Source organism: Pundamilia nyererei, unplaced genomic scaffold (assembly GCF_000239375.1).
Source record: "Pundamilia nyererei isolate P.nyererei 1_Seehausen unplaced genomic scaffold, PunNye1.0 scaffold00204, whole genome shotgun sequence".
NCBI lineage: Eukaryota > Metazoa > Chordata > Actinopteri > Cichliformes > Cichlidae > Pundamilia > Pundamilia nyererei.
Window position 1 is genome coordinate 273,174 of NW_005187605.1, and position 11,632 is coordinate 284,805.

General features: G+C 39.8%; 2 protein-coding genes across 2 annotated transcripts in view; one reads left to right on the plus strand and one right to left on the minus strand.

The window, feature by feature from the left end:
* The window catches only part of casp8ap2 (caspase 8 associated protein 2), a 16,667-nt gene extending 12,360 nt beyond the window's left edge, over positions 1-4,307 (minus strand). Inside the window, exons 1-4 of the mRNA XM_005747767.1 lie at positions 3,977-4,307; positions 2,910-2,981; positions 321-395; positions 124-224 (exon numbers count right to left, since the gene is read on the minus strand). Of these exons, the coding sequence (XP_005747824.1) occupies positions 124-224; positions 321-395; positions 2,910-2,943 (210 nt within the window). The 5' untranslated portion in view covers positions 2,944-2,981; positions 3,977-4,307. The remainder of the gene's footprint in view (positions 1-123; positions 225-320; positions 396-2,909; positions 2,982-3,976) is intronic.
* Positions 4,308-4,355: 48 nt separating this feature from the next.
* The window catches only part of mdn1 (midasin AAA ATPase 1), a 59,821-nt gene continuing 52,544 nt past the window's right edge, over positions 4,356-11,632 (plus strand). Inside the window, exons 1-13 of the mRNA XM_013914548.1 lie at positions 4,356-4,634; positions 4,831-5,057; positions 5,224-5,448; positions 6,284-6,391; positions 6,689-6,881; positions 6,954-7,163; positions 7,557-7,688; positions 8,080-8,183; positions 8,400-8,514; positions 9,174-9,352; positions 10,335-10,416; positions 11,131-11,226; positions 11,370-11,482. Of these exons, the coding sequence (XP_013770002.1) occupies positions 4,539-4,634; positions 4,831-5,057; positions 5,224-5,448; positions 6,284-6,391; positions 6,689-6,881; positions 6,954-7,163; positions 7,557-7,688; positions 8,080-8,183; positions 8,400-8,514; positions 9,174-9,352; positions 10,335-10,416; positions 11,131-11,226; positions 11,370-11,482 (1,880 nt within the window). The 5' untranslated portion in view covers positions 4,356-4,538. The remainder of the gene's footprint in view (positions 4,635-4,830; positions 5,058-5,223; positions 5,449-6,283; positions 6,392-6,688; positions 6,882-6,953; positions 7,164-7,556; positions 7,689-8,079; positions 8,184-8,399; positions 8,515-9,173; positions 9,353-10,334; positions 10,417-11,130; positions 11,227-11,369; positions 11,483-11,632) is intronic.

The window sequence follows — 11,632 nt, forward strand, 5'->3', positions numbered from 1 at the left end:
GTCAGGTGCGGCTAATGTATGTACAAAACAGGATTTTCCCCTGATTTTAGCTTGTGCGGCTAATATTCAGGTGCGCTTTGTAGTCCGGGAAATACGGTAATTCCCAAATGAGCAATTGCTTACCTCAGCGTATGATGACTCTCTGTTCTGCTGTTCCTCTGTCACAATTTCTTCATACAAATCCATTGACTCTTTCAACTGAGAACCAACAAAAGGTGGCTCCTCTGTAAAAAAAGAAAAAAAGTGCTCAGACTACGACAGCAAGAGTAGTGGTAATATGCATCCGATCAAAGTGAAACCATTTCAGAAAGGGCTTTTACCTGCACTTCTGTTAAAACCGATGTCCAGACCATCGTATATATCCACAGACTCCTCGCTTACTTCAGATACCAAGACTGTAGATATTATACATATATATCAGTATACATCAGTAGTTAGAGAGCTTCTACACATAAGTCTTAAGTCATGATTATGGTAGCGTCCGAAAATCTTACATTCATGTAAATTATGTTTTCTAAGGAATGTTTTTATGTACATACTAGGGGTGGGTTTTTATAATCGATTCATCGATTAAAATCGATTCTGGCTTGGATAACGTAAAATCGATTCATTAAAATCCTGAATCGATTTTTTAATATAAATTTATTTTGCCCAAAATGCCAGAATCTCTGGTGACATCTCACAAAATTTCAAGAACCACCAAACAGTTAAGACAGTAAATGAGAGCAGGTACACGGATTCTGCACATAGACTTAAACACACAGCGCAACCCGCGGATCAGAATCAGTTAGATGTCCCTTTCTCACAGTCGGGGCTGAAAGCCGACAGCTCGCTGATTCTGATCTGTCGGCGGTCCGCGCTTTGTGTTCACGCCCTTTATGCGCCGATTCTAAAGCTGTTAGTTTGATCTCTCTCCAAACAATATTGACCGAACCAGCAGCAAAAGAAGATCCAAACGCTTCACATAAAATCGTCATGAATTCACTCTGACTTTTACTGTTTTGCTTCCACCGCGATGCACAGCTCGCTCTCTCTCCCTCTCTCTGTACTTCAAGAACAGTTTCCCTTTCTTCATTATTCGCTTGCTTGTTACGCACAAGTCTACTGTTGTTTACAGGCTGTCGGCCGCTGTTTTTTTCCCTTTTACATTCTTCCGAAAAGAAAACCTAATTTCTGCTGTTCAATACTGAACAAATTTAAACTTTTTAAAATTATTCAAAATGCAAAAACGCTTAACCGTGTCTCTAATAAAACTGCTGTAACTTATGTAATGTTCATATGCTGATTAATGGTTTTCTTTCGTTTTTGATGTGCTGCAGAATATTTTTATAAATCCCAGGCCAGGAAAACCACCTTCATGTTTTTCTGTGTTTTATCTTCAGCTACTTTGACACAAAGGCATCTGCTGTGACGCTCACACCTGTGATAAAGTCTTGCGTGTGTCAGCTTCCTTTTTATTGATACAAAAATATGTGAATGTACTGATCTGAATTATAATATTTCTGACTGTCAAAATTTCCCAGATTCAAATCGATTCGATTTAAATCGAATCGTGGATCGAATCGATTCGGGACCTTGTGAATCAGAATTGAATCGATTCTAGAAATCAGTGACGATACCCAGCCCTAGTACATACATAAATAAAACAGTGGATAATAAGCAGACTGGTTTTATTCAAATTATAAACTTTCAAACTGAAACAGATTAAGAGCCGTGAGAAAGTAGTAGAATTACGTGTCCAACTACTGAGACAAATGAAGTACAAGAACTTAACTCAAATAATCATTTTGTTTTACTTTACATTTTAAAACCACCAAGAGCATCTGGTTTTTGTGTGACTGGCTGGTATGTAAAATTGTAGCAGTCTGGCAAGTAATGATGACGCTTGTCCATTTAAGACTTCCACAAACTTTGAAACACTCTAAAGTCTGAGTATTGTTGTCACATTTGGTGCTTCCACTTAAAAGGCAAGCTGCAGTATTGCAAGCATGCAATGGAAGTCACATTAAAGTGAACATGAAACACTTCATGTATAAAGGCTAATTTACATCACGGAGACCTCCTCTTAAAAACTGGCATAGATGTAGCTCTGTCTGTGAAGCTGGATTTAATAAATAAGTGCTAAGAGTTCTACGTTTTTAGAAGATGTTTAGCGCCAGCTTGTGCCAGTACAGAATTTGACATCACCGGGTTGGTTGGTTGTGGTCAATAGACTCACATGGTTGGGTGGCTCTTTACAGCCAACCTTTTGAGAAAAAAAACTGACATGTCACACTCCTTGTTGGTCTGGTGACTCAAGTAGGCTCTCCTCCACATAGCTCCTCATGTATAAAGTGCTTAACAAACCCTAAAATTACAGCTAACAGGTGGATTTTCCCGTTTCAGAGCAGCTAAAAAAACAACAACAAAGAACCACTGAATGCTTAAGAGATAGACAGTGAAACATGACAGTATATCCTTTGTTTTAACATAAACACACTGTTGCAGCCAGAAGCAGCACAAAAGTGACCGCCTTAAACTGAGTTTTAGTCTTAGTGTTGTTTTCTTCTGAGTTATTGGGTCTGGTATTAGTTAGCTAACATAAACTAATGTAAGTCTATTGACTGCAGCCAACCAAACACCAGTCCAAAGAAGAATAAAAGCATGAAATTAATAACTAAAAGCATGCATGTTCACAACCTGAACTTTCAACTAATGTTTTTAATGCCGAGCACTGACAGTGTATGGAGGCCCAAACAATAATTTAAGGTTATGGAAGATAGGACATTCAGCTTCCAAGGTCTGTTAATGACCAACAAAAATCAGTCTTAATCAATTTTAATAGAGTATCTACAAATGTGGGATTGAATTCGTTTTCATTCAATTTTTGATGAGTAATTCCAAGTTCTTAAGTAGCAATGTATACTTACGACCAGATGCATGGCTGGTGTCAACGTTCTCCATCCTGTCAAAGATCCCTGTGGCAGTTTCTTAAGGACTACCTGATGTCAAAGCCAAAGGGAAATTGATGGTTGTTATTGTCCAGGCCAAAACAAAAGATTGATGCAAAAGTTGCTTTAAAAAAAAATCTTGAAAGTCTGCTCCACAAGTTTCCATAAATTACTGTTACTTTGGGCAAAAAGGTCCAATAACAGTAATAGGCTCTTTTACTCAATCAACATTTGCAGGAGAGCAATACTGTTTATTTTGGTAAGATGATTATTTTTAACAACACTTTTTCATTGTTCAAATATTTCTTATAAAACTACTTTTATGAATAATAACATATATGCAGATCCACATCAGAAATGGGTGAAGTGCTGGGCAAAAAACAAGTCGCCAATTAAAGATCGATAGACAACCAGATAAATAGATACACAGCTGAATTTTCCCAGAGATCGACTGTGACATACACCTAATGGTATACACAATTCCAGAGATAATGTCGGTTGACAGACGGTTGATATATTGGACAAATGTGGACTAATGGCGGTAACATGTTGCGCTAGCTAGAGCCCGTCCTACTGCTCAAAGACACCAAAGAACAAAGCCAAGCAGAATGATAATCTCATAACCTTTCAGGTTAAAACAGACGATCAAACTGTGGGCCCGAGTTAATTTCGTTGAATAAATATAACACTGTCTTTTTGACTCTTTTGTTCCTAGCCTTGTTACCTTTGACCCGAATTAAACTAACACAAACACAAACACAAACACAAAAGACAAGGATGGCAAACAAACATCTCCTTTCACAACGTTTTTATCTTGTCAGACATTTCACGACACATTTTACCTCTTAAAGCCAACTGATGGACTGCTTATTTATTTTGTTTTTTACATTTCTGGACATTACTTCAAACAAATAAAGCGACTCGGGACTGTCTGCTTAACTAACCCGGAGGAAACAAGAAAGTTGGTCAGCAAAAGAAGTGACTTAAAATTAGCCTGCAGAACATTAGAGTAACGTGGCTGTGATTTAGTCGTCTTACTAACTTACTTGCGTATTGTTGTGCCCTCCTGTTGTTTACAGCTGTAAAGCCGCGCCAAGACTTCTTTGCACAGGAAGTACCATTTTCCCGCGGTCTGTCACTGCAGCCTGCGCACTCCTCCTCTCCGCTTGCAAAAATATTCTTCAACACTTAGGTAGATTTGCGACACTGTCGCTCACTGCCTTCGCGAGCAACTAACATGCTCCTGCCGCCGAGTCAGAAAGAAAATGAAATGCGTTAAAGACAGAATTAACGCTCCACTCAAGCCCAAATTGTTGCTTCACTCCCGGAAAAATGGACAGCCAGGCCAGGGTCGTGTCATCACCACGCGACATAAGGACAGAAAACGGAAGCAGTGTGGGAGGGGGAGGTAACGAAGTTGACCCGGAAGCAGTCTGGCTTCACTCACATGTGGATGGCGTTTTAACGCCAGAGAACGTGTTTGTGTATTGAGATATACACGCGAGTGATGAACCTCTCAGTTTTCTTCAGTAGCAGGGAAACATTATCGCCAACACATCCCAGAGGCTGGTGTTTGCTGTAGCCCTCCACGAAAAGACATTTGAGAAGATGGAGAATTTAGTACTGAGTCTGTCATCACTAGGCACCATAGCGAGACATGTTGACAAAAGTCACAGCCAGCTGAACCAGTACCTAGCAAAGCAGGTAAGATTTGTTATTTCCTGAGCATATTATGATGGAAATAATGTGTTTATGTTCACATTGAAACTCTGCATCGTTAACCTTTCCTTTACGTGTTAGCGATCACGACCCTGTAGATTACGTTCAGGCTCGGTAACCCACAGGATTTAATTATTTTGGGTTGATAGTAAAACGTGTGGCCCACGTGATGTCTCCTCAGATATGGAGTCAGCAGGACAGGCAGTGTATTCTGGATTGTTTGGCTCAGCTGCTGCTAGAAAAGGATTATACTCTACTGATTGCACGGCACTTGCGTCCGCTGACACTGGACCTGTTGGAGCGCAATGCTGAGAGGGTGAAAGCTGGAGGCAGCATCAACCATGACCTCCATGAGCGCCTGTGTGTGGCCCTCAGCAAGCTTCTCAGCATCAGTCCTGACGCACAAACGTAAGTGTTCTGAGAAAACTACTGGTGCTGACGTTTGTCTTATTAAATCCTGTGCTCATTAACCTAGTGCAGACCTAGAGATTCTTGATCTTCATTTGTGTTGTGACACTCTTACACAGTAAAGTAAACAGTGTATCCTGACTAACTCTCAGCACCTCTCCTCAAGGTTTGGTGCAAGGTACTTCGACAATGCCCCTCCGGTGTTTCAGAGGCTCTTCTTCACCAGTGAAGAGTCATCAGCTGTGCAGTATGGCCCCAGAAGGATGAAGCTGCGTGACCTAATGGGTGCCACTTTGCGTTTCCTCCAGAGTGATTGTGCCAAGTTCCGAATGCTCTGGGACTGGAGCCCCTGCATGTCCCTTCTCCTCACCAGTGATGTCATGGTGCGATGGTATGTGCCTGCGTCATGTTTAGACGTAGATATCATTAGATATAGATATTGGATTTTCAATATGGGGAAAAGCGTCCTGGAAAAAAATCAAAAACGGGAAGCTTTTTTTAAGGAAATAAAGGTGGAGCCTTCTCCTGTCAGGACTGACTCGGCTGCACGCTCAGGTTGGTGGAGAAGAGCACTCTTTAGCTGGCTACTCCATCTGGCTTAGTTGTTTCAAAAGCTTTTGCTACAACGTAAAGTCATTAATAAATCATAATAAACAAAATCAACTAGTTGCAATACTTGCACATATTTAGTCACAGCTGGTGTTAAGTTCAAAAAGTTGACTTCAGATGTATTAAATTGATTTGAGTGCATAATGCTAAAGCATGGAGCCTGTCTTGATATAAGATATAAGTCATTCCACTCTCAATCCAAAATCCTGAGCCAGTATTCCAAATGAAAGCATTACTGGACGGACAAAAGATGCAAAACGAGAGAAAGAATGTTACCTTCTACATGTTAGCGTTTACCAAAGATATTATATTTGGATAGAAGCCCTTTGTAATCATCACAAATTGGTTAGTATCTATAATTTAATTGCATATTTTGTCATAGCAATTAACGTAGGATTATATTTACTTGAAGATTTAATCACAAAATGCTGTTAGACAAAGCCAAAAGTATGCTATCAGCACATTAGTGTTGCTATTCGAATCACTTTCTGGTTTAACTGCTCAAAATATTAACCAGTAATTTATAGCTAATGCTATTATATTTAACATTCAACATTTATTCTTTGTTTTGTACTTGACCTGCAAATTACAGTTAAGGTCACTTGTCACTCTAACAGGTACACCGCCCACTGTTTAGCATTGGTCTCTCATATGACTGATAACCAGAAAACCATCTTCCTGAGGAAGGTGCTGACGAGTGATGAGATCCTACACATGAAAATGAAGTATGTACCGTGTGTTTGGTGTTGACACTTGACCCAGCCATTCGCATTCGCAGTCTAAATGTGTTATTGTAATGGGATGCTACTGTTACATACACACAAACACATATACTTGTATTATATAAATACATTTCACAATAAACAAAAATATAGGACACAGCCTTATAGTGTCATTGCTGTTATTTCTTTATTTTTTCCACATATTTATGCACATGTCTGAACTTATTTTATCAACAACAGTCATGAATTGTAAATCTGATATTGTGGCGCTACATGCCTTTACCATTGATGCTTCTTTAGGGGTTTGGAAGAAACTCAGCAGCTGGAGTTTGAGAAGGCCCTGGTTTTAGCCAATCAGGGCTATGTGACGTGGTGCCAAGAGAAGGCCAACAAGTTTACTAGAGGCCAGGTGGTATCAGAGGACTTGTCGCAGAATGTAGTGGCAGTCTGTGGTGTTGTGCTACCCAGGATAGTTCCTAGGCAGCCTGAACAGGTAGGTAAGCTTTGCAATATATCTGTCTCTGCTTCTTTTTTTTTTCTCCCTAATATTGGTTTCTACTTGTAGATTAATCAAAAGGATCTGGTGTTGGTTGACTCAACCTGCCGCAATCTGAGACGACTGGCATTGGCCATGGCCTCCCAGAAACCTGTACTGCTCGAGGGTCCTATTGGATGCGGTAAAACTGCTTTGGTAGAGTTTATGGCTGCTGTCACCGGACATGCCAAAACTACGGAGATCCTCAAGGTGCAGCTTGGGGATCAAACTGACAGCAAGGTGAGAGACATAAAAGGAAAAAACATGTTGTTTCTTATGGTTCTATAGGAAGTGATGAAGCATTATATTTGACATTTAATATATAAAACAAACATTTTACAAACTGTCAGAATTGTAGGATTTGCAGGTTTGCACCCATATGTACTCAAATCAGAACGTCCTGGCCACTGTTAATGTAATATTCACAATATTTTGTTGATGTTGTGTTTTGTTTTGTTTTTTTGTTTTTTTGATGATATTTTGTTGAAGCACCTTGTTGTTGTGATTTGGCACTGTATAAATAAAATTGAATTGAAGGTGTTTCTTCTAGTTTCACAAACTTTTTTGAGTTTTCTAATAACTCATTTAGGCTGAAGACTGAACATTTCAAAATGTCCTTGTTTTATATCACAGGTGCTCCTGGGAATGTACCGTTGCACTGATATACCAGGGAAGTTTATATGGCAGCCTGGAACACTAACACAAGCCGTGTCTTCAGGCCAGTGGATCCTCTTGGAGGACATTGACCATGCTCCTCTGGATGTGGTGAGTAAATACCCTACCTTTTTAAATATGAATGAATTGAAAACCATGGACTGGTATTTATAAAGCATCCAAACAAAGTTCTCAAGATTACAAGTCCCATTTTACATTGGTAGTGTGTTTCATTCTGGCCCAGCATCCATGGGCAGTTGAGGATCACCTATTAACCTAACATGCATGTCTTTGGATTATGGGAGGAAGCTAGAGTACTCAGAGAAAAGCCACGCAGGAAAACATGCAAACTCTACATAGAAATTCTCTAGTCGGGGGTTTGAGCCATCAAGTTGTTGCTGTCAAGATGACACTGCTAACCGTTACACCACTGAGTTGTCACTGGCAAGGAAAAAACTAGCCCTAAAAAAGTTCTTTTTTTTTTTTTTCCCCTCTCTTTCAGATATCTGCGCTCCTCCCTTTGATGGAGAATAAAAAGCTGATGATTCCGGGGCGAGAGGACTGCATTGATGTTGCGCCTGGATTCCAATTTTTTGCAACCAGAAGGTCAGACTACAGCGATTTGTTAAGGGATATGAAATTCTGATATGACTACTGAACCTGTCACATGTGCTTTGTGACACTGGGATGTGTAATCCTATGTACGGTTAATCATTTCAAACTGTATGTACAATTGAGATGTACTAAAGAGTAATGCATGTTTCAATGAACACTGGCCTGTCAGATTTTAGTAGCAAGTAACTTGTGTTTTGTGGACTGTAGGATGTATTGTAGTGGTGGAAGCTGGCACAGACCCCAGAACTCCCATGCAGTGCTGTTGGACAAGTACTGGACGAAGCTGCAAATGGGCAACATGACACGAGAAGAGCTGAAGAAGGTGATTGGGAGGGTTTTCATGTTTAACTTCACTGTGGTTTCAACAGTAGATTCCCTTTTTTTGCAAAAATATGTGCCTGTATTCTAAATCAAGACATTAGCTTTAGTGTTACAATTAGTGTTTTATTTAACCAGTAAGGGAACTCCTCCTCTCCTTGTATAATGGTCCATCCCTTGGTATCTCCTTCACGCTCATGAAACCGTACTTGTTCTTAAAAGGACTTGCTGTGTCTAGAAGACGCACACAACTTTTTTTGATTGGATAGAGGGATGTCTTTAAAAATGCTTAATTAAAAACATCTAGCACCTTACCAAGGAGGAATTCAAGCAAGTTAAATCGGGCAGCAGCAAGCATCGTTTTTTTCCTTTTACTTATGAAGTTGCATGATATTCGGACACATGGAAGTCATAGGAGTCAAAGCCTGTATATTTTCATCGATTTGGATATTTAGAAACTTTGAGATGATCTTTTCTGCTGCAGTTAGGGACAAGCTTAAGATTTCTGGTCAGCAAGTCAAAAATGATGTTTTTGCTACAGGGTTTCAATCCGTTTTTTTGCAGTATAAAAATCCTAAATCTTTTTTTTTCTCTCCATCGTGCATTCCTGCTGTAAGTTCTGTTGTATCTGTTTCAAGCTGATCCTATCCCTCGTGTATGTAGGTGCTCATTAGTAGATATCCGAGGCTGTCTGTGGTGTCAGACCATCTCCTGGAAATCTTCTGCCAGCTGACTGGGGAGAGACACTCTGAGCTGGACACAAACAGCCCTCCAATGCCTGACAACAGCCAGCAGCACAACTCTGTCAACAAAAGCACACAGCTGAGGGCGCTTTCACTGAGGTGAGCCCCAGCTCGCTGCTCTCTCTCTTCTCCTTTTTCCTTTGTCTAACATTTAAATTCTAATCAACACAGCAAATTGACCTGTGGCACTAAAAACATCAAATTCCACTGAATTTTATCCACTGGTGACTAAGGCTGCCAGTTTTAATAACATCTATTATTAAACAACCGGTGTACTTTAATTAACATTCTTAAAGGTACACAAGCCAACTCACCCCAACCCGACAGCTGAAACAAAAAACTAGATGTTTCAATGATTGCAGCGCATCAAAACTGATTCTGGAACAGACAAAGCAGGCTAACATTAAGGTTCTGCAGTGGACTTCCCAAAGCCCCCAGTGTCTGTTGAAGGTGACATTTAACCAAATGTTAGTGGGTTATACTTCTGACCCAGTATGTTATACTTTTGACCGTGTGTAGATCAGAGAAAATCCAAAATAAATGTAAACCTGTGCCACCCAGTTGTTGTTGTTGTTGTTGTTGTTGTTTTAAATCATTAAAGATCAATCACTGCATATAGGATCATGGGGTTTTGATATACGTTGTTTCTTGAACATCTGGCCTATAATCCACAAAAGCTGTATTGTCATCGCAGCCATTTGGGGCATACGCAGAACCATGACCATGGAATTTATGGTCTTAAATCTATCACATTATCCCCTCCATCCAGTCTGCAGTTCAGTCTTCATGTGATGAACTGGTTTTCAATAAACTCTTTGCTGCCATCCATAGTTTACTGATTAAAATGTCCTTAGAGCAGGAAACTGGAATCACAGATTAATCAGGTCACATCAGTGCATTTAAGTAAAAGCGAACTCACTAAAGTGCTGATTGAAATTTCTGTGTTCTTTCCACGTTCTTTTAGTTTGGTAGATGGGTGAAAATTTGTGATCCCGTGTCTGTTGTGACAACCAAAATCAGGTTAGAAAGATAAGAAGTCTAAAAAATATGTTCTGGATACTTCTCCATTATCACTCTACAGGGACCTGCTGAAATGGTGTGAGCGAATCAGCGTCAACTTTGACTGCACCTCATCAGCTACAGCACAACATGTCTTCCTAGAGGTCAGTGAATTCGATTTATGAAAATGATCACATATGGATGTTTCATTCATACACATGCCAGACGATATTACCATAGAAACCAATACACGGTTGTAACCTCCAAGACTCATCCACGTATTTCAGAGCCAGCCTTGAAACACCTTTTATTTTTTATTTTATTTTTTTAATGCAGTGACTATGAAAATGAGAATATATCATTTACTGTGTAGTAACTGAATCGTAGGATGTTGTTCGCAATAGACATTTTGGATAGTTTCGGCATGAAAGGGACACATGAGATGAACAAGAGTACTGGTGAAATTCCTACTCTGGCAGGACAAAATTGTCCCTGTTCCATAGCTATGTAGTTAGTTGTTTCTCTAACTACTGGGCTAAAATCATAGGAACACAGTTAACTAGATCGCTAACTACATGCGACATACAGTCGTGTGAAAACGTATTTGCCCCCTTCCTAATTTCCTCTTTCTTTTTTTTATATGTTTGTCACACTGAGATGTTTTAGATCACGAAACAAATTTTGATATTAGAAAAAGATAAGGCAAGTAAATTTCTAAATGAGGGTGTTTTATCATTAAGGGAAAAAAAGAAGAAAGAAACCTGTGTGGAAAAGGATTGCACCACCTTGTTTAATAATGAATTGGCTGTGATTAACCACATTTTTTATAAAGCGCTACTCTGTGAATTGAGTCATTTTCTGGTCTTTGTCTCCCTCAGGCTCTCGACTGCTTCACAGCCATGCTGTCTCATCCCGAAAGTAGACTGCGAATGGCTGAGATCATTGGAAGCAAACTGAACATCTCCAGAGAGAAGGTATTTGAGTGAACAGTTTTATGGTAAATAAAAGCAGTTTGAAGCATATGTTTCGGATTTGGATAGAGGACCATTCTGATGCCACTGAAATCCAATTTAACTGTAATCTTGGTTTTTAATTTGTGGCATCTGCTTTTTTCCAGGCCCAGCACTTCTGTCAGATGTATCAGCCTGGCATCTTGCTAACTGAGCTGGAGGCCTCAGTGGGCAGAGTGACTCTGATTCGGAAACAGACTGAAGCAGTTCAGCTGAGTGTGTAAGTGGGACATCCTACTCTGGCAACTCCTTTCTATGTTTCCACGATATAAAGTGCTGTGACAAAGTATTTACCTTTTCTGATTTATTTTTGTCATGTTTCAGGTCATTAAACTGACTTTAATATTAGATGTAGATGACTTCTAAAAAC